Below are 22,902 nucleotides of genomic sequence, written 5' to 3' on the forward strand. Positions count from 1 at the left end.
TTGAGGCCCACCCCCATCAGGAAGGGTAATCTGCTTTACTCAGAGTCCACTTTGAATGTTAAATGTTAGTCCTATCTTTAAAATATCTTCACAACCACATCTAGCCTGGTGTTTGACCAAACAATGGGGCACCATGGCCTAGCCGAGTTGAGACATAAAATTAACCATCATACACCCCAGTCTGCAGTGGGAAAGCCGGCTGATCTCTACCCTCTATATTACCTGAGAGAACAGGCCCCACGGGGAGACAGCCCAGAGAGTTGCACTTGATTCATCAAAATCTAAAATGAGCTCCACAGTGTATTAAATTGCTACAATCACATGTGAAATTAAACATAATTTTAAAAAGAAATTTATACAAAACCAATATCTTGGATCTGAAAAAAAGAAAGAAAGAGCGACCGCCCAGGCAAGCTCTCAGGCGAGACTGGAGAGAGAACAAAGAGCAGTTCACAAAGAACACGTGCCCCCAAGGTGCCCAGTCCAGTGTTCTGGGAAGGAAGGTCCTTCGGTGGCAGATGGCAAAGGGTCTCTTAAGGACAGTCCTGGCAGCCCACAGAGACAGGCTGAAGTGGGTGTTTGGGTTAGCTGCCCTGGATTAGACCTGGGGCAGAGGACTCCCATTTAACCGGCTGGGCTGCCAAATGGGGCAGTGAGGTCCTTGTGGGCGTGGCTTCCCATTTTATGTGTATGTCTTGGCCCCACCCTCAGCCCCATGCCCCGGTGAGTGACCTGGGAGTTCTTGAGACTCTGGTCACTCTCGCATGTAACCCCTGCCTGTGTTCAGAACATCTCCACCCCCTCCCGCCTTGGTCCCACTACTGCATGAGCTCCAGGGACCACTGCCTGGTCATTGCAGTCTCCCTACTCCCCGGCTTGTCCCCCCCACCCCCCCCCCCGGGTGTCCAGAGGCATCCTTCTAAAAGGCCAGTGTGATCCCTCTTCTTCTGAACATCCTGCAGGGACCCCCCCTATGATCTGGTCTCCTCAGCTGGGTAAGGGGGCCTTGGTGATCTGACCTATTTCTGCAAAAAGGGACTCTCCTTCTTGATATTGGGGTGGGGCACCCCATTTCTCAGGCTTGCGAAATCCAACCTAGCCACATGTGTTTGGGGAGGCAGCACTAAGTCCCATCTGTTTCAGCCATTGTTTTGTGCAGAAGAAGTCCATCAGCCAAGCAGGCAGATCTGTACCCAGGTCGCGTGGGTTATGGGCCGTGGGTCACACTGCCTTAGGTTCTTGGGAAGTTGGATGGGAGTTGGGTTGAAAGGGAAACGTAATCAGCCAAAGAAAATGTTAGCAGACATTGTGGCTAAGGGACAGGTTTCCATAGAGACTTCAAGGACTGCTTCGGTCACCCAGCTGTGCTCATGCCATGAATAGCCCTCGCTGACGCGGGAAAGGTCTCTGAATAGAAGACCATGCCCCTTGCTTAGTGGTTCAGTTGGAAAAATTTGAGCCCCGGCAAAGTCACCTAGCAGAAACAACCTGCTCGTCCTGCCCCGTCCCCTTGTACCCCTCATGGTCAAGGGCTTCTGTCCCTCACCCGTTGACTACGCATGAAGTTGAAGAGCAGGCTGTTCACTGTGTTCAGGAACCACTGCCAAACGCAGGAGAGCGTCCGGCCCTGAGCTCTGCAGCGGGGAGAGGCTCGCAGGGAGGAGGAGAGGCCCTTGGGAGGGCTCCTCATCCTCAGCTCATCCTCAGCTCGTCCCCAGCCTCGCGTGGAGGCCTGGACTGTGTCTGCCTTCCAGGTCAGCGTCAAGAGCAGACCCTTGCGCGCGCATACAGACCGTTGGCTAGCCCTGCTGACGTACTTTCCCCATCGCGCTGAATGCTAAGAAACCGTTTCCTCCTTGGCTGCTGTATGTGAAGATTTTAAACTGCACTGGGCATGTTCCCCCCAGCAAACCATGCTTTTATCCCTCTTGTATAAACACGCTTTAATATTACCACCATTAGAAAGCACCCCTTTTGACCAGCCACCTCCCCCTGACTCGGTCCGCAAGCCCTTGGGCTCTCGAACACTGAGCATCTCTCATCGGCAGCTCTCCTCCCCACTTCTGGGCATCTCTCACCTGGACCCTCCGGCCCACCTCCTGACTGGCCTCTGGACCTTCCTTCTCCCTGATTCCCTCCCTCAGTCCCTTCATCACTTAGCAGCCAGAGAGAGGTTATTAAAATAAATCAGATCACAGCACATGCCCTCCACCCCTTAAAGCCCTGCCCTTTGCCCACTGTAATTAGGATCAATCCGTTCTCCCAGCCATGGGTCTGCCCTCCCTTCCCTTACAAACTGTGGGGCACTGCATACTCATTCATAGCCTGGGGCCTTTGCACCAGCTCTTCCTTTGGCCTGGAATGTTCTCACCCCATCATTCAGGAATCAAATCAGATGTCCTTCTCGGACAGGTTTCCTGGGGCTCCCTGCCAGCATGGAACCTCATCTCTGCAGTCCCAAGCGGCCCCCCTGCTTGAGTGTCTTTATCTCATCACTTACCTGTCTAGGGCCTGTTTCCCCAGAGGAGGGTTAAGCACCGTAGAGACGGTGTCTGTTTGCTTTCCGCAGAATTCCCAGCAACTCGAGCGGTGCCTGGCACAGAGTGGGTGTCCACGTGAATCTCGACGTGCAGGAATGAATCAGAGCCCTTCCTAAGGGAGTTGCCCACACAGGGCTCCTGCAGGTGGATGGCTGCCAGCCCCGAATGCGGGCCTGGTGTCGTCACGTCCAACCCCTCATGAGATGCTGGAAATCCGGATTCATTTTTTTTTTTTAATGTGAAATGTTCCAACTTTTAAAAGAGTGTGTGAGCCAAACAAAACATGCCTACAGGCCACATCTGGTCCCCGGGGGTTCCAGGATGATCTCTGCTCTAAGTTACTGGAGCTCAGCAACAATCGCTTTGAAAACGGGAAAAAGGCTATTTATTCTCAACCCTGGGACCTGACATGAGCTTGGCAGGATGACTGTCTAGGGCCGGGTGCTCAGGCCTCACTGCGGCCTCTGGAAGGTGATGTGCGTACCTTTCCTCCTGGGGATAAGCTGCCGTCTGGTGGAACCGAATATGCTCCAGCCTCGGTGCCTCCCTGGGAACACGCATGGTGAAGGCCAGCTGGACCTCAGTGAGGTCAGGAAGCACTGCGGAGTGTGACTTCAGTGCTCAAATATGGAGGGAGGGCATTTCCAGTTCTTTCCGAAAGATGACTAGGAGGGTCCCTGTTAGTGTCCTGCACCAGCACCCTAAATACATTTGAGGGAAATAAGAGTTCAGCCATAAATGTTACCCATCAATGAGAAGCTTTTTTCTTTTCAGGGTCTCTTCCAAGTCCTGGTATCTGAGCATAGAACGGTTTTTACAAAATGGCAATTCTAAAACAGATACAGTTGATTGTGCTTTGAAATGTAACTTTATATCCTGGGTGTTCTTCCACGTGGCCAACAAAATCCTAACAATGCCCAGTCATTTCTTCATATCTTGTTGAAGGGCTATAGTGTATCATTTAATTAACCATGCCCTAATGGCTGGGGTATTTAACTGCTTCTGATTTTCAAATATTCTAAGTGAGGTATAATGAACTTACGCTTGTAGCTTTTTCTTTCCTCTGGGTTGTTTCCTTGGGATAAATTCCCAGAAGTTTTATACTGAAAGAGGGCATGGGCATATTTACAATTCTTTATATGTATCCCCAGAGTTCTTTCCAAAAACTTCTTGTACCAATTTATGTGTGTAAACAGCGACGTATGCCTCTGGGTTTCCTTGCAGCTCTGGCAGAGGTATGTATGATTTTTCTTCGTGATTCCAATTTAATAGTATAAAATGGTCCTCTTATTTGCCTTTCTTTGAATATTAATGACTTTGAACATTTCCCATGTTTTTGTGGTTCTTGTATTTGCACTCGCGCCCACTGTCTCTCTAGCCTTTGTCCTTTTTCCCCTCCTTGTGGGACCCTTATTTTTTTTCATAAATTTTTACATGACGGAGTAGAGATGTTAATCCTTGACGTGCTTTTTCTGCCGCCAGTCTCCCGCCCCACAGTATATTTTTTTCTGGACTTATGGTTTGGGTTTGTTATAGGCAGCCGGTTGCTTTTTTGATTCTGTGTACTTTGTATGTTGGATAGGATCAAGAGGGAGGGGCTTCATGGTGGTGGGGAGGGGGACACCCCTGGTGGAAGTCAGGGCATCTACACGTGACCTCCCACCCCCCGTCATGTGTGACATCATCACGCTCCCATGAGCATCGTCAGGGCTGCTCACAGCCTGGCTGATGGTACCTATCCTAGAGGGACCCGAGCTTGTACTGAACATTCTCAAAGACATAAGGATGCTCACACCTGTCCACAGCAAAGCCTCTGAGCCCCCACCTGAGGGAGGGTGAGCAAAGCCTCCATTCTGTGCACAGTGCTTGAAGCTGGTCCCATCTGGAATGTACCAGGCGGGTGGGGCCATGGTGAGGCATTGGTCACACACTACATGCTAGCCTTGAACTGGGCTTACCAGCCTTTTCTCCAGAAAATTCTATTTGTATGGCACAGTGGGGTGAAGGGAGGCACCGTCCGATGCCAAAACTAATATCTGGGGCATAGCCGGGGGCCTGAAGGAAATATCCAGCATACCTGTGCCCATCCACTTTTGAAGTTGGGAGGTTCTACTCCGAGATGTACCCGGCCTCCAGGTGCAAAGGTTACCGATGCTGGGCTTCTCTTCAAGGCCTTAGACTTTCACTGACACTTTCCTCAAGGTCCTCCCGACTTATGCCCAAAGTCCAGTTCCAAAGCTACACCCACATTTTGAGGAATTCTGTGTATCCCAGAAACCCACTCTTAAGTATCAAAATATGCATTTGTTTTCTGTTGCTATGTAGCAATATACCCCGAAATTTAATAGCTTAAAACAAAACCAAATATTTATTACCTGGCAGTTTCTGTGAGACAGGAATTCTGGGGTAACTGGGTTGGTGGTTATTGCTTAGGGTCTCGCATGTTCTGATGAGGTCGCAGATGGGATGCTGGCTGGGGCGGCCGTCACCTGACGGCTGAGCTTCCGAGGTGGATCGCTTGTATGGCAGGCAAGTCGGTGCTGTTGTTGGCGGACACGGGTCACGTGGACCAGCTCTGACTCACTGTGGGAGGAGGGTACACAAGGGGTGTGAGTTCCAGAAAGTGAAGATGATTAGGGGCCATCTTGAAGGCTGTTATGGGCTGAATTGTGTGCCCCTAAAATTTGTAGGCTGAAGTCCCAACCCCCGGCTCCCCAGAAAGCAACTGTATTTGAAGAGAGGGTCTTTAAAGAGGAGTTTAAGTTAGTTTAAGGTCATATGGGTGCTAATGCGATATAACTCATGTCCTTATAAGAAGAGGAAGTTAGGACACAGACAGACACAGAGAAGACCACGCGAGGACACGGAGAGAGGACCGCCATCTGCAAGCCCAGGAGAGAGACCTCAGAGAAGGAACAACCCTGCGGACACCTTGGACTTCCAGCCTCCAGAATGGAGAGGAAATGCATTTCTGCTCTTTAAGCTCCCAGGGGGTGGTACTTGTTACAGCAACCCTAGCAAACGAATACGTGGAAATAACCCTCAACTATGAAATAAAAGGGAAGATGCACAAGACGAATGACTAAGCCAGCTGTGAGACCATCTCCAAAAAGTGACATCTTTTTGTCCCTCAAGTTCCAAACAAAGCTACATCTGGTGTCTTATCTTGAGGGTGCTCACCCTTCAAAGATATGCCTGAAAGAGCATCCAGCAAGTCAGATCTGTCTGATCCTATGTCTTGTCGAGTGAAAGAGAAGGGAAAGTGTGAAAGTGATCGATCACTGTTGGCCCCACGTGAACACCAGTGAAACTACATCTTAACACGGAAGGGGGTATGCCTTCCCACACACCTGGGCATGAACTTCGGGAAGGTCCCCTGGCTGGGCGTCCACTGTGACATGTCATTTCCTACTGCAGTTATATTTTCTGGGTGGGCTCCAGGGATCCTGCTGTTTCCTTAATAAGAGAACGAGAAAACCACCCAGTGGGCCTCAAGTTCTGGGCTAAGGCCATCGCAAGGCCAAGTGTGGGTGGGCCTCGACTTCCCAGCCAAAGATTAAGGTGCCGGGGCTCCCACTGCCAAGAGCAGCCTAATTATCAAAATAAACACACGTTGTGAGGATTAATTAACTTCAGTTTCAGTGTTAAACAATAGCTAAAAAAATAAAAATTAAATGGTTGAATATCGTGTTATCAGATGGTTTGGGGGTGGAGGATAGTTTGCCAGGAAGAGAGGGTGCAAACAAAATCAGCCTGAGAGGGAGATAATCACTGGGAAAAAAAAAATCCTGCAAACAGTTCAGAGCTCAGTGTCAATAAGGGTATGGTCAGACCTGAGTCCGACCTGAATTACCTTGGGCCTCTTCCTGAAAACACACTGTGGGTTTCACTCTGACCAAGATAAACTCTTTTGCTCCCAGGGTAATTTAAGAGTGCAGAGGCATGCTCTATAAATCACGCTCGTCACAAGACCTCCTGGGTCAAAGAGGGTTGTGGTCTTACAAGTGAGAGGGGTTTCTTTTTCCTTCCTCTGTTAGCCTTAAAGAATATGGTCAGGCACACACCCTAAGAAAATACAAGGTTTCTAGGGCACTCATACAATTCTGCTGGGAGTGTGAATTAGAAGAACTTTTCTGGATAACAGTTTGGCAGTGTGTATCAAAAGCCTTAATATTTTGAATAGCCTTTGACAAAGCAATCTACTTCCAAGAATTCCTGTGGGAACGATCACACTTGGGTGCAAATATGTAGCTCTAAGGATGTTCCACATAAAACTGCTTCTATTTATTTATTTATTTGAGAGAAAGAGAGCGTGGGGCGGGGAGGGGCAGATGGAGCAGGAGAATCTCCAGCAGACTCCCTGCTGAGCATGGGGTCCATCCCAGGACCCTGAGATCATGACATGAGCCAAAATCAAGAGTCAGATGCCTAACTGACTGAGCCACCCAGGCGCCCCCACATGGAACTGCTTCTAATGTTCAAAACCAGAAATCATCTGAATGATGATTGCATTGGGTATTGTAAATACATCCATACAATGAAAACCTATGCAATTCTTTAAAATGATGTTCATGTTAAAATTTGTGCAGATATATTAAATGAGAAAAAGCAGCATACAAAGTGATATGTATATGATACCTTTGAGAGGGAAGGACATTCACACACAGAAAAGTGGCCAGAAGGAGGTTCCTTAAAGGTTAATGGTTTTGTTGTTGTTGTTGTTGTTGTTTTTTCGGATTTACCTAGAATTTTAATTTTCCTAGTTTGGGCTTATCTGTGCTTTTCGAGTTTTCTTTTTTTTTTTTTAAAGGCTTTATTTACTTATTAGAGAGAGAGAAAGAAACAGCATGAGAGGGGAGAGGGTCAGAGGAAGAAGCAGGCTCCCTGCTGAGCTGGGAGCCTGATGTGGGACTCGATCCCAGGACTCCAGGATCATGACCTGAGCCGAAGGCAGTCGCTTAACCAACTGAGCCACCCAGGCGCCCCATGTGCTTTTCAAGTTTTCAACTACAAACATGTATTTCCTTTGCAACAGAATAAACAACAGTTACATCAGACTTCTAAGAATAATTTCATAATTCAGACAGCTACTTCTTCCCAATGCAGAAATCGTACATCCCATTCTCAGATCTCTTGACTGTGAATTCTGAAGGGTTTAGAGAAAGGCTAGGTGAGCCTATAGACTCTTGGAAATGAAACTGCTGAGTCTGAGGATGTGAAATGTGTCAATTTAAAAGATGTCAGTGTATGGTCTAGAGTCGGTTTACCCTCTCACCAGCCATGCTCAAGAGTTTCCATTGATAGGTATCTTCTTCAACACTTGGGATTGTCAGTCTTCTTAAGTTTTGCTGATCTAGAAAGTGCAAAATATTACTTTCATTGTGGCCTTAATTTGTATGTCCCTGATTTATATATTATATAAACAAACTATGTTATATATATATTTTATATATATTATATATAACTTATTATAATATATATATTACATATCTGATAAACAACCCATGTCACAGAGCATTGGGAACACACCGTATCAGTTGACGGACAAGTGCTGAGAATAGCCTGTCATGTTAGCTGTTGTTGTAAGTGAACCAAACTTTGTAAGGTCTCTAAAATTCTCTCCTCTGTTCTCTGCTCTCCAAGCTCTTAATTCCTTCCAGAGTGTATTATTTTTTTAAGGATTTTATTCATTTATTTGTTTGTTTGTTTGTTTGTTTAGATAGTGGGGGTCAGGCAGAGGGGGAGAGAGAGAGCATCTCCAGCAGACTCCCCGCTGAGCAAGGAGCCCCACGCTGGACTTAATCCTACAACCCTGAGATCATGACCTGAGCCAAAAACCAAGAGTCGGACACTCAACCAACTAAGCCCTCAGGCGCCCTGCCCATTGCTTCCAAGCTGAGTTTGGTTCCCTTTCTCTCTGGGGCCTCCTGTACACTGTCTGTAAAGGACAGTAGCATCAGGCCATTTCTTTAGGTCTCAGCTGGTGACGTCGGAGAATCCTGCACTGGGTTACTTGTACTCATGAAAACATTAACCAGCCATATTGGCTCAAGAAATAGCTTCAGTAAGGAGTGAATTTCCTTCTAGAAATCAGTGCCTATTTTTCCTGGAAACCCCATTTTAAATAGTCCAGTTCCATCTGAAGTCAAGCTGTTGTCATCACTTTCATTCTATGACATTCTCTACCAACACCCAGTAGGTTAGATGAACCACTTTTTTGATTTAGAGATATTTACATCCTTTGTATTATACTTATTTTGAGGGAGAAAAAAATTGCTTGCAGAATAAAATCTGTCTTTGGCTAAGCATTCACAGGCAAGCTCAGCCTCTCTCCAGGTTCCTTTTCCCGCTCATTCTCTATGGCTTCCCTGGCCATACCCACTATTCCAGCTCACGGTCAGCGCCCTGGACTCCCCTTAAGTGACGCTAGCCCCCTTACTTTGGTATTCGTGCTTTTCTGTCTTGCTTGCTCCTACGCAATTCATGCACTTTCTCTGTGACCAAGTCCCTCTGCCCTAGAAAGCCTGTTGTGACCATGCTAGTCCACACTGATCTCTCCCGACTCTGGCCCCAGCTCCTCTTGTCCTGGCCACACACTGCTGATGCTCATGCCCTGTTTCACGTTGTTGGACATCAGGTCCCATGTGTGGGTTTTGTCTCCAGCTCCAGCACATCCTGTGAATGCAAGGTAGACTTCTTTGACTTGTTTTTCCTTACAGCACATAGCATCTCCACACCTCAGCTCTGTACATGTGAAATTCATATTTACTAATTGTGATGGCATTGTGCCAGGTGCTGAAAAACATACCCTCATGTTTGTTAGTTCATTTCATTCATTCATTAGTTATTTACTGGTTTTCGACATTGCGCCAGGATGTGGGATTTTGATGACAAACAAGACAGAAAGAGTCCCTGTCCTCTTGGAGCTTATGTCCACACAGGGGAGATGGATTCTCAAAGTAGACAAATAGGGGTGCCTGGGTGGCTCAGTCAGTTAAGCCTCAGGCTCTTGATTTCAGGTCATGATCTCAGGGTCTTGAGATCAAGCCCCACATCCGGCTCCACACTGAGTGTGGATCCTGCTTAAGATTCTCTTTCTTCCTCAGGGCACCTGGGTGGCTCAGTCGGTTAAATGTCTGCCTTCAACTCAGGTCATGATCCCAGGGTCCCGGGATCGAGCCCCAAGTCAGGCTCTTGGCTCAGGGGGAAGCCTGGTTCTCCCTCTCCCACTCCCCCTCCCTGTGTGCACTCCCTCTCTCTCCCTCAAGTAAATAAATAAAATCTTAAAAATAAAAAAAGATTCTTTTTTCCTCTCCCTCTGTACCTCCCCCCCGCCTGCTCGTGTGTGCATGCTCTCTCTCTCTCTAAAAAAAAAAAAGGCAAATAAAATATTTTAAGGTGTGGTAAGGGGCATAAAAGAAATAATCTTCATTCAGCTTTCTACATATTTTGCCTGTTCTGTGAACAAGGCCAGTTACGTAATTTGTGGGGCTTGATGCAAAATGAAAATGTAGGACCCCTTCCTCAAAAATATGTAAGAATTTCAAGATGGTGACAACAGAGCATCACAGTAAGCTCAGGGCCCTTCTAACACATGTCATGGAGCCCACTCTGCCTATAGGGGACTTAGCCCATATGATTTATATGGGAAAGCATCTTGGGTATTTTAATGAGACAGAAAATTATCTGAGAAACTATCTCCATGAGACCTGAAACCCAGCTCAGTGTATTTACTTACAGAAAATAGCTATGTAGTTAGCCAGATACGGATGCAACCTAAAATTCTTGTTGACGTTCCCTGCCTTTCAGACTGCCTGTCTTATTCGGCTTTGCAAGTATTATCCAGGAGGTGCTATGGGAAGCAGAGATGCAAAATCATGGTCAACAATCACCATTTCGGGAGCCCCTGTCTGCCAGGAGTGAAAAAATACCTCACTGTCACCTATGCATGTGGTAAGGATATAGACCCTGCCTCTTTGGGAGGTGGTGATCATGGGAACAAAAGGCATTTTTCATGCAACAAACCAAATGATGTTGCTCTTGAAACCATGTTGTTCCAGATATTCCAGAGTATATATTTTTTAATCCTTTATTCCTATCTATGATGTTCACATTGAATAAGCAATACAAGTTCTTTGGTCAAAATTTGTTTTGAAAGTACTTTTAGCGATCAGATTGGCAGCAAATGGGAAGAGTAGGAAGAGAACAAGCAAATGGGAGAAGAGTGATTTTAATCTGGGGGCTTAGGAGGCTCTGAAATTTATAGGTACATTACGCAAGCTCCCAGAAGTCTTGTTTGGCTACTGCTTCACCTTGCAGTCTTGGTTTTAGGCTCTAAATGACTCTCTATACTGCCAACAGCCATTTTATCTGCATACCCACAGCGGTGAGTCAACAGATCAAATGCTCACCAGAAAACAATTAAAAATGTTACATGACAGCAGGACTTGGTTTTCCCAGCGTCTTCAAACAAGAAAATGAAATGCCTGGTTCAGTGGGGTCCAATTTTACAGAGCTGCCCAAAAGAGAATGGGCACTAATGATTCTCAAAGGGTACGGTGGATTTCTGGTTTGTCATCCTGACACACGGATTTTGAAATGATCATAGGGGCCAGGGGAGCTAAAAGAGAACCATATCTGAAAAACCCGGTATCCGTGCTCTTGGAAACCCCTTCTCCTGCCAGATAACCCCACCTTTTTCTTCTTGTAACAGCTTTAACGAGATATAATTCACAGATTATCCAGTTCACCTCCTAAGGCATACAAATCAATGGTTTTAGAGTTTTATTTTATTCTCAGAATTTCATTTTTTTCACAGAATTGTGCAGCTAGTGCCATAGTTAACTTAAGAACATTCTCATCATCCCCCAAAGAAACTCTGCCCCCTTTAGCTGTCACCCCCAACCCACCCCTACCGCCCCACCCCAACAACAAATCTACTTTCTGTCTTTATGGATTTGCCTCTTGTACATCTCATATAAATGGAATCATGCAGGATGTGGGGTGGTTTTTTCTTTTGTTTTGGGGGGGTTTGTGTGTGTGTGTGTGACTGGTTTTTCTTTACGTAGCGTGTTTCTAAGGTTCATCCATGCTGTAGCATGTATCAGTACTTCCTTCCTTCCTTCCTTCCTTCCTTCCTGGTCTAATAATATTCTGATGCATTCCCTAGCCTTTTATATCCTGAGCTAAAAATGTTGTCCTCTGCGGTATCAAAGCTGTAATCAGTACCATACGGTGGCTGCATGAATGCATTTCCAAACTACACGTGCACTGCATGAAGTGAGGTTTGACTTCCTCTCTCAGGCGTTATTCCTGCTCCCGTGCCGGAGCAGCTCCGGGGTCCCCCACACAGATCACTCTGATGTTCTAGTAGCGTCTGACCTCTCCAGCTGAGTGTTGAAGGAGTGTAGCCTGCAAATGAGGTGAATTTCCTTCTGTGCCTTCAAGAATGAGGTGACAGGTCCTCGGGCTGGGCCTCTTCTTAGCGGAGAGAAGGTGGGCTCTCAGGGCCTGGAGGTCCTGCTTCAGTTCAAGCTTCTTCTCCCTCGTCCATTCATCCAACGCACTGTGGGCATGTGCTCTGTGTCAGGGTGGTGCCCGGTGCCAAGAATTGGGTGGTTAAAAAAAGGGGGGGGCATGGTCCTTGTCCCTGGAATTATCAGTTGAGGGTGAGAGATGGCCACTAAACAAACGAGCAGGTAAACCCACCAGGTAAATCTGGGCAGCCCATGAGAAGAGCCGAGGAGGGGGGAGGCGCAGAGCTGGTGAGGTCAAGGTGACATGAAATAGCTCCGGAGCGGCCAGGATCCGGTCTTGCAGGGTCCTCGGGGGAGGTGCCAGTGGAGGGCTTGCAGTGGGGCAGTCAGAACCCTGTGATGGCTGGACTCTTAAGAGACCAGTCTGTGGGCTGTGGGGTGGGGAATGGGTTGCAGTGGGCTGGGGGTGGGCAACCAGCTGGAACAAGAGCAAGTAAAAAATCTGTGAAGGGTTTGGAAAGTGGGAAGATGTGAGAGACACTGAGGACACCTGCCTGGTGGAAAGAGTGGGGGCCCAGAGGAGGCAGAGGGACGGGGTCAGCCTCAGATGGGCGTGAAGGATGTTTCCCTACAGCGGGACAGGAGGCTCTCAGAGTGGCTGGAGGGCTTGCTGTTCTGTCTCAGGGACTCTGTCTTCTCTGAGTATGAGAGGAGGTCATCAGCTGTGAGGACGGGGGAGGGAAGAGGGTTGGAGAAGACGAGAGAAGGTATAAAGGAAGTGCTGCGGGGGGCGGGAGGCTAGTGCCAGGGTTCTCGGGGACACTAGTCTGCCCGCTGGTCTGGTTCCTTCCAGTGCGGTCAGCTCCTTGAGAGCAGACATGAGAAGAGGGGTCCTCCAGGCTCCCTGATCAATGGCAAAGGAGGGAGAGAGTTGGGGTGCTCCCAAGCGAGTGATCACAGTGGTGGATAGAGGAATCCCAGCTGCAGACGGGAGGGGCTCCAGGAAGAAGGGAGAGTAGGAGGGTCCCTGGAGGGGTCTGGGTGAGGTTGAGAATGGCAGAGGGAGGCACTTGAGGGAGTCCAGTTGAAGCCAGAAGGCTGAGGTCAGAGAGGGGGCTTGCAAGTTGGTTTTGGTTGGGGAGTATGTGGAGTAAATGGGGCATTGACGGTGTCCTTCCATCTCCCTAGGACAGTGCTCCCTTGTCCAGCAGTGTGGCCCCCAGAACTTATTCCAAAGGGAGGGGGCGCCTGGCACTGTGAGGCAAGTTCGTGCCCATCCACCACCCCCCCCCCCCCGCCCCACGTAGACGCTTTCTAATCACCTTCTAAGTGGTTGGCATTTTAAAAATATACTCTCCTCCACCCCCGGCCAGATGGCTCTTCACTGTGCAGCCTGAATCATTAGAAAATGATTTGCAATGTCTGAATATTTTATAAGTCACCGAATGAGAGTGCAGGGTTTTACATTTTTAAAAAAATTTCTCCTAACCGTTGTGGAAGTTGATACGAAGACCGAGGATGTTAATAATTAATTTCTAACTAAGAATCTGTCTTAGTTAGTGCTCTTTGGATGTGAGTGAAGGAACCAATTTGAGCTGTTTTAAGCCAAAAGGGGGTTGAAGCGGATAGGTATCAGGCCACTGAAGCCCGGACAGGGAAGCAAGGCCTCAGGGTAGGTAGCTCCAAGATCATGGCAAAACTCTGTCATCTCTCTTCTCTGCTTCTCATGGCACTTCTGCTTCCTCATTCTCTCTCTCGCTCTCGATCTCTCTCTCTCTCCTTCTGCACCCAGCCTCCCTGTGAGCCTGAGCTGGGTGACATATGGCCACCCCTACAGCCTCCATGATTTTTATATCCTGTTTCTAACAATTATGGAGACTTGCAGTCTGACAATCTTAATTCCAAATTTCTAACAGGAAGATATTTAATTGGCTGGGCTGGGGTCAGGTAGCCCCGGCCAGAGACCATGTGACGTGATAATAAACATGGCTTCCTAGAAAGGGGGCCCGGCCAAACCCCAGGTCAAGATGCTCTTACATAAGAGGGTCAGGGAAGGTCCACCCCATAGATGTCTGTTCCAATACCCTGTATCTAACTGCAGCGTCTGACCCAGATTTGCTGTTCCACCCAGGGGACAGGACACCCCACTCCGTGGGTGTGGGGAGGGGAGAGGAGTGTTAGGGACAAGTACTGAACATCAAGCTCTGGGCCCTCATTTCTATAGACGCAGGCCACCCATCTCCAATAAGACCCAGGAGGCAAGGCAGGGATGCCTCACCCATAGGGACTCTGATTGCCCCTGTTGGTAGGGGGTAGGGAAATTACAATAAGCAGCATGATCTCTGCTCTGGAGACTTGGGGGACAAGGAGGGCTTCCTGGGGGAGGTGGCATTAGAGGCAAGTAAGACCAGGTGTGTAGGAGTCAGCCAAGTGAAGGTGGGAGGAGGGACCGGCAACTGGAGTAGCACTGGAGAGACCTGGGGTATGGGAGGTTAGGCTAGGCTTTTATCCAAGGGTGGGGAGCCCCTGACAAGTTGTCTCAGGGGACCTAATCAATTTGCATTTTAAAAAGAACACTCCTCCCTATTTTATAGAGCTTCATTTAATCCTGGCTCTCTCTTCCCCGCAGGGCTTAGACTGGGCAGAGAATTTCTGCATCTCTGTGGAGCCCTGGGGCATGATTCAGGCCGTGGGCCCTTTGCTCTTCAAACTGTAGGCAGCACGTCTGACTAAAGTCAGACCACTCAGCACAGAGCACATTGATGGGGCTGGGATGCATTCCTCCAGTATTCTTTAGTGCATTGCTAAATGAGGTCCTCTGTGTGTTCCCTCCGAGTTTAAGCATTAGCCCACTTCTTGGATATGCTGGATTTCAGACTTTCCTCCTCATAGGATAAGCCAGACCTGGAAAACTCAGCCCACTCTCCCCCCTCACATCTGCAGGGAGGACTTCTCTCTGTATCCATAGCCACTAGTACTCAAGAGTCACCGAGACAGAGGCACGGCCAGCATCCCCACCCTGATAATGCCTGAAAGGTGCAAGAAATGTGTGGACCTCAGCCTAGGGCCTGAATAGCTACTCCCAGGAGATGGGGCAGGCAGGTGGGTGCCAGGATTTAGGGACAGGTGGGATGGCAGTACCAAGATTTAGGGGCAAGGGGGATAGGTTCCACGATTTGGGGGCAGTGGGGAAGGGGGGGGTACCAGGATTGGGGGCAGGAGGGAAGGGGGGTACCAGGATTGGGGGCAGTGGGGAAGGGGGTTACCAGGATTGGGGGCAGGAGGGAAGGGGGGTACCAGGATTGGGGGCAGGAGGGAAGGGGTACCAGGATTGGGGGCAGTGGGGAAGGGGGGTACCAGGATTGGGGTACAAGAGGGATGCAGTGCCAGGATTTGGGGACAGATGGTATAGGAGATGCTAGAATCGGGGACAGGAGGAATAGGGGGTGCAGGGTTTGGGGAAAGGCAGGTTAGGGGTGTGCCAGGATTTATAGGTGCTCGTGCAGTCTGGGTTCCTAGTGAGAAAAAGGGGAAGTTAAGTAGAAATACTGTGTGTCTCTGACATGAAGAATCTTTTGGGGCCCTAAGTGAGACTTCTTTCTTAAAGTCCGCATTGACCCAAGCTTGACACAGAAGATTTATTCGGGGTTGGGGGAAGAAGTCGAGGTGGGGGCCCTGCCCAAATTTAGTGGATCATCTTCTCTGGTTTTACCTAAACAGACTCACAGGGACTGTCTGAGTGGAAATCACTTTGCCACCTTTATGATCCTTGATCCAGTTCCCAAAGGCTGAGCGTCCCATGGACAGCACAGCATCATGGAAAGATCGAGGGTACGTGTGCACAAGACCACGTTGAGGTGCTACCTCTTCCTAGGCGAACGGTGCATCTCTGAGCCTCAGTTGTCCCATCTGCAGGAATGGGGACGATACACATCTTCCCAGGGGCACCATGAACACCAAGATGCACTGTTTGAACGTGAGCCCAGGGTCCGACGTATTAAGAGCTCCAGGAATAATGGCTTGCTGGTGGTTTTACAAACGTATCTAAAATGGAGAGAGGCAGGTTTGAAGGGTGGTGGTACGTAAATCACACCCCAGCGCCATCTTCATTCTTGAAACAAGGAGATGCAAGAATCCGACAGGTGCATCAACACCTGTTCTGTTCAAGTTCCTAAAAATTCTCCCACTAGAGAATTTTCATGTAGTAAATGGGCAAGTTTCCTGACAGGAGCCTGTATCACACATGGCAGTTTAAGGTCTTATAAGGGCCTGGGTATTCTGCAAAGTTCATCCAGACTGTCCTTCCTCTCTGAGCTCTTCTTTCCCAAACTGTAGAGCCTCTGGCATTTACAGTGAGCCCCCTGACTCAGGCTGTATCTTGACAACAAGCCAAGAGACAGATGTCCAAGATGTGCCACTCCTGGCAGGGAGGACTTAATCCTGCCAAGGAATCAGGGGCACCTTCCCAGGGTGCAGCATGATCAAGAGCCTATTTCATCAGAAAGCATTTTGTGGCACTGCTCTGCTCCCAGAATCAGTGGTGTGCCCGCCATCAGCTAAGGGGCATTCCTCAGGGTCCCTGGACAGCACTGCCTCCTGTCATTGTCACATTACAGCCCTGGATGTGACTCACTGCCAAGGGGCATGAAGGCGCCAGGGTGTCCCGCGTGAGGAAAATGCACAATTGAGGAATGCTCTCTGGTTGTCAGTCCCAGGACATCCCTAAAAGAATTTAGTTAAGCGCTTTGAGAAAGGAAATGAGGTTTTCTTGCTGCTGAAGATGTCTTACCAGCTTTTTTTTTTTTTAAGATTTTATTTATTTATTTGACAGAGAGAGACAGAGCGAGAGAGGGAACACAAGCAGGGGGAGTGGGAGAGGGAGAAACGGGCCTCCTGCTGAGCAGAGAGCCCAATGCGGGGCTCAATCCCAGGACCCTGGGATCATGACCTGAGCCAAAGGCAGACGCTTAACGACTGAGCCACCCAGGCGCCCCTCACCAGCTCTTAAAAAAAAAAAAAAATCAGTGCAGTTGAACTTGCACAGTTTATGTTGGCTCACTTCTGTTTCCTGTTGCCACTTGTCTCCAGCTGAGCTAGAGAACAAACAAAAATAAGCAATATTCTGCAGCAAAAATATTTGGTTTCCTCTCCCTTCTCCTGGCTGGCTGCGGTACGCTTGGCCTTCAGAATTCTTGCTTGGCCCTCTGCATGCTACCATCCTGTCTGCTTTCCTCGGGGCACCTTGAGATAGGATGGTTTATTCTTAGGGTCACTTCGGCAGAATCTCTAATTACCTTCCAACACAGTCTGTTACACTGCTCTCCTCTCGTTTTTCTATTGCATTTAAAATGCCCTTAGAGCATCATTCTTTCATTCTTGCATGCAGTCTTAGAACTCTCTTCAGGCTCATTAAGGAAGCGAGGACTCAGAGCTGTGGGTGAAAAGCAGAGTTGGGCCAGGAGAGGAGGTCTGTGGTGGATTCTGAGTCAATTACAGTCATTTTGTTTCACTACATCTCAAGGGGTTCATGTTCAGAGTTACAGTGTTGTTGTTGTTGTTGTTTTTAATTTTTTTAGAGAGAGAGAAAGAGAGCATGAGTGGTGGGAAGAGCAGAGAGGGAAAGAATCTCAAGCAGACTCTGCGCTGAGCTCAGAGCCTGATGCGGGGCTCGATCTCATGACCCCGAGATCACGACCTGAGCTGAAACCAAGAGTCAGACACTCAACCAACTGAGCCACCCAGGCACCCCCAGAGTTAACAGTGTTATTGAGGTGTGATTTACATGCTCTAAGATTCACCCATTTTAAGCAAAAACAATTCAATGAGTTCTAGTAAATTTATAGAGCTAGCTGCACAATGATCACCGTACTCCAATTTTAAAACATGTCCATGATCCCCAAAGTTCTCTGTCATCCATGGGCAGTCAGTCCTCATTTCCACCCCTGATTCTTGGTAAGCACTATAGAACTTACTTTCTGTCTCTGTGCATTCACCTGTTCTGGATATTTCATATTAATGGAATCATACCATGTGTGGTCTTTTGTGTCTGGCTCCTTTCACTGAGCATCATGATTTTGAGGCTCACCCATGTTACAGGAGATGCTAGGACTTTGTTTTTTGTTATTGCTAAATATTCTGTTGGGTAGATATACTATAGCTTGTTTACTTGTTCTCCAAAATTTTACCTTTCTGGGACATTTGATGGTCACATAGCCTATGTGTGTGAGTGTATCTGATAAGCAGAGTGGGTGATTTATGTACTGATTTGAAAGTGGATTTTTTTTGTATCTTCTCCACATTGCAGTGATAAAATTATATTAAATGTACAAAGTTTTTAAAGTATTTCTTTTCTGGTTTTTAGTTCCCAAGAACATACTCACAGCGATTGATCCAGCCGTTGCTAATCTAAAACCTTCTTTGAAGCAGAAAGATGGTGAATATGGTAATTTTTATGGCTTACTACCAGCATTTCTCTTTAAGTAAAGGTAAACAGCCCCATGTGACCATAGTTGGGTGCACATTGGTTGGAATGAAAAGGGGATGTCAGGAGGTGAGCTGGAGTTACCAGCTCTGATAATGGCAGCGCTATTGCGATGGATTGCAAATGGTGGCCAACATTTTGTTTTGTTTTTCAAATTATAAGTGGAATAAATCCTCCTTCCATTCCCCTCTTATTTCTTAAATGAAATGTCACTTGGAAAAAGAGATCTGCTCAGAAACAAATTTGGGGTTCCTGAATTCTATGATGAGCTTGTTGGAAAGATGACCCCACCAGGAACCTGGGTGGGCCAGACCCAGGCTGGACTTGAGGGCCTCCAAACACATGCCACCTCTGCCCTTGGGCTTTCACTGGGCTGTTGTGAGTAGGAGGGGGAATGAACATTTTGGTTTTCTTATCAAATCAGACCCTTGGGGCACCTGATGGAAACTGCAAAGTTTCTGTAGAGCATCTAAGATACTACACTTTGTGTGTGTTCAAAGTTTGTTTTGTATTACTTTTATTACATTTGTGAGGTCTTTTGCCCCTAGGTATAAAAATAAAGTATGCTTGACGTGGAAAACAGGAAAGCAGCAAGAAATAGAACTTGCCCTTAGTCTCAAAGCTCAGAGATTACTATTGTTAATGTTCCGTTTTCTGGTTCCCCCAGACCTGCTCTCTGCCAGGCTCTGCATCTCCCAGCCCCACTGCTCTTTCTAACAGGGCTCCCCACTGGACTCCATGCATATCCTGGTCCCCCAGCTGTAGAGGCCAAGAGCTCTGTGCCACCCTTCTTTGGACCTGTCTCACATCCCATGGGGTCCCCAGAGCTCTCAGGCTACCCATCAGAAGCTCCCTAAGCTCTATCACAGCAATGTAACCAGGCATCTGAAACCAGACCTGCCCTACACTTTGTTGGCATTTCCAAAAAATAGCCCCACACAATCTCCCTCCACAATCTCCCTCCCTTCTTATCTATGGTCAACAGCGCAGACAACAGCTCTGTGATTAGGTAAGCCATTATTAAGCCTCCCAGAGGCACGATGAATGACATTGCCTTTTGGATGGGAAAATCCATTTGTTCCCTTCTGTAGTGGGGTGGATGAGTGGCACCTGAGGTTGGAACCAGCACATTTTAGAATTTCTAAATTCCCCTTATCACTTAATATTTTCAGAGACTATTTACTAAATGCTCTTCCTGGCTTAGTCTTCTGTAATTCAGTCAGAGGCCCATTGATTTGATTTCTATGACATTTTATTTATTATGGCAGTCCTGTGTTGGGAGCAGAAGGCATACCGTGAATAGCTGTGATTAATCAGTTTTGCATCTTTTATGAAACAGGTATAGACTTTGACCCAAGCAAACCGAGGGTTCTAAGGAAAGATGGAGTTATTGTTAGCAACTCTCTGGCAGCATTTGCTTACATTAGAGGTAGGTCAATAAATTGAAGCTTCCTAGAATGCTAACAGCTTTACTGAAGTCTCACTAACAGATGCGATATTTAATTACGACACTCAGCTGAAGAAAAGACTTTAAGTTTGCCTCAGCACCTGCAGTCTTGCTAAGATCTGGAAACACAGAGTCTTGGACTCAGGTACAGTTCCAGCCGGGCTACCCACAAGAGAACCACATGGGGAGGAGGCAAACAGATAAAGTCACACCATTCAGGAGTTGGGCTCCGTGAGTATTTTCCACTTTGAAAAGTAGGGACCCGAGGAATGCACATTCCCCAGCTCTAAAATTTGGGAAGGGCAGAGGATTATTGAATCCCACCCTTGGCTGGAAGAAAATTGAGTTAAAGGATCACCTAGTAAACAAAACGGGTCATGCCCTGTGAAGGCAGAGTCCCTTCCTGAGTCATTTGTGTTACTTCTCACAGTTGCCAAGTTGTCCCTGATAATCTTCCCCTCAAGGATCAGTCAGACTCCCTACCTGGCAGAGCCAAAACTCTCATCAGTGAGGGGATGGAGCCTGCCATCTTTCCTCACCTTCTGTCTGCTCATCTTAGCATCCACCATATTCTGAAATGTTGACTCTGCAAGTTTTGGCAAGGCCTGCCTGACTCTGTTCAGGGAGGCCAAATCTCTGAGGCCTTTGGTAAAATTCATGTTAATATACTGCATTATAGCGTTACTGTTCAAGGCCTTCCCAGGCTGAGGCTCTTTCAAGTAAGCCTTTCTCGGAGGAAAATAAAAGCGGAAGGGAACAGCCAACACAGGAGATACAAAAGACAGTCTTGGGCTCCTCTACCATTCCATCGTCTTCCTGCATCCATAGTTCTCCTGAGTGTCTGTTGTGTGGTTGTTGGTTTTCTCTGAGAATCTTCTGTCTTCAGACTGCCCTCCTACTTCCACTTCTTGGTGTTCCTAGTAACATTTATGAGGTCTTTCCCTCCCTTATGTAGAAAAGTAGAGTGTACTTGAAGTGGAAAACACAGGAAAGCACCAAGAAATAGAACTCTCCCCTAGTCTCAAAGTTTAAACATAACTATTGTTAATGTTCTCTTCTTCTGGTTCCCCCATACCCGCTCTCTGCCAGGCTCTGCATCTTCCAACCCCACTGCTGTTCATAACAGGGCTCCCCCCGGACCCCGTGAATATCCTGGTCCCCCAGCAGTGGAGGCCGGAGAGCTCTGTGCCACCCTTGTCAGAGTTAAGAGATGTAAGGATTTTTATTGTCAAAAATATCCCCATATTTTCAAAGTCCCTGGAGAGCCCCCTGGAGAAAAGGCATCATGAAAATCCTTCAGGGAGTAATGATTAATCGGAAGCAATGATGACTTTGCTCACTGAGTTGTGGCCATGCTGGGCCTTGTCAGTTCCTCTCGACAACTGGGTTGGTTCCGGCTGCCATGACAAGACACTGTAGGCTGGTAGCTTCAACAGCAGAAATTCATTCTCACAGTTCTGGAGGCTGGAAGTACAAGGTACTGGCAGAATCAGTTTCTGGTGAGAATGCTCTTCTTGGCTTGTAGTCGGCTGCCTTCTCACATGAGACGTGGGGGCGGGGGGAGGGGGAGGAGAGAGAGATTGACAGAGGAAGGGAGAGAGAGAGAGAGGAAGAGAAAAAGAGGGAGGGAGGGAAAGAGAGTAAGAGAAGGAGAGAGAAAGAGAATGCTCTCTGTCATCCCTTCTTATAAAGACATGGATCCTGTTCCATCAGGGGCCCCACCACCCTTAATGACCTCATTTAACCTTAATTACCTCCTTATAGGTCCTATCGCCAAATACCCTGGGGGTTAAGGCTTCAACACATGGATTTGGGGGGACACAATTCAGTCCATAGCAAAGACCCTGAGCGAGAAGACTCTGATCCCCCATTCTGCACGCAGGGAAGCTTAGGGTCAGAGGAGTTGAGTCATTTGCCTGAGGCCACAGCGTGGACATCAGCTGGGCCAAGATCAGACTCAACAGATATTAGACCTCTGCTCTGGTTTATCTGAGCAAAAGAAGGATGCTCTTCAGGATTTTGAAGGATGGATATTATCTGAGTTACTCCCTTCCATACTTGTCTATCCTTCTGCACACTCATTACTCCCAGAAATAAATATGAGAGATTTATTCATTAGCACCTATCTCTCTGCTGGACATTAAGCATCTTAAGGGCAGATGTTTGTTCTCTTATTGTCATGCCCCAGGGTCCAGGATGGGCTGGCACAGGATATATGCCCAGTTAGTACTTAACAAATGAGCAGACAATGAATCTTCATGTGGTGTCATGAGCTGTCCTGCACCTTATTAGCACCCCATATTTGCTCTTTATAGATAGTCAATTTTAAAGAAATGTGAGGATGCTGTGGCCTTTATTTGGTTTTATTGAGGGTTGTTTAGGCACATCCATCCCCAAAAGGCACAGGGAAGAGGCCTGTCTAAAGGAGAAGCCAGCAGCAGGAGCTGAGAGTGAGCAGGGCAACTTCTGGAAAACTCCGCTCCATACTCAGTAGACTGGGTGGATCCAAAAGGACATTTCCCCAGGTCAGGCTGCAAGTGGCTTTGACACACTGGCACAGTCACATACACATGGGGACAAGTCGACTGGAAACCAAAACCAAGGGGCTTGTCCTGGGATGTTGGAATACAGAGGTTGGCGGAACGGATGTGAGGATACCCAAGGGTCCCCGATGAACTGCTTCTCTTTCGGCCCTTTAAGTCATCAATGAACCTGTCCCCAGCAGTGAGGCATCATTTTAGGCATGTTTGGACTTTACTCTTATCCTAACCGTGTAGACCTTGATCATTCTAGAATCTAGATCATGGGTTTGAAGAAGCCCCTAGAAAAATTCTGAAATTAGAGAAACAGAAAGATGTGTGTGTGTGTGTGTGTGTGTGTGTGTGTGTGTGTGTGTGTGTGTGTGTATTGTGTGTATTGGTTTTAGGAAGGCAATTTATTAGCTGGCATAGCCACTGG

At 47.7% G+C, this 22,902-nt stretch overlaps 1 protein-coding gene across 11 annotated transcripts in view; it reads left to right on the top strand.

The window, feature by feature from the left end:
- The window catches only part of EVA1C (eva-1 homolog C), a 73,836-nt gene that overhangs the window by 46,657 nt on the left and 4,277 nt on the right, over window positions 1–22,902 (top strand). For 6 of the 11 annotated variants that reach the window (XM_027587405.1, XM_027587398.2, XM_027587397.2 and 3 more), the window contains 3 exons: window positions 10,350–10,493; window positions 18,378–18,458; window positions 19,837–19,926. In XM_027587405.1, the coding sequence (XP_027443206.1) occupies window positions 10,350–10,493; window positions 18,378–18,458; window positions 19,837–19,926 (315 nt within the window). The remainder of the gene's footprint in view (window positions 1–10,349; window positions 10,494–18,377; window positions 18,459–19,836; window positions 19,927–22,902) is intronic. The other 5 variants (XM_027587399.2, XM_027587401.2, XM_027587403.2 and 2 more) reach the window with 4 other exon arrangements.

The sequence above is a fragment of the Zalophus californianus genome, chromosome 1 (genome assembly GCF_009762305.2).
Source record: "Zalophus californianus isolate mZalCal1 chromosome 1, mZalCal1.pri.v2, whole genome shotgun sequence".
Taxonomy (NCBI): domain Eukaryota; kingdom Metazoa; phylum Chordata; class Mammalia; order Carnivora; family Otariidae; genus Zalophus; species Zalophus californianus.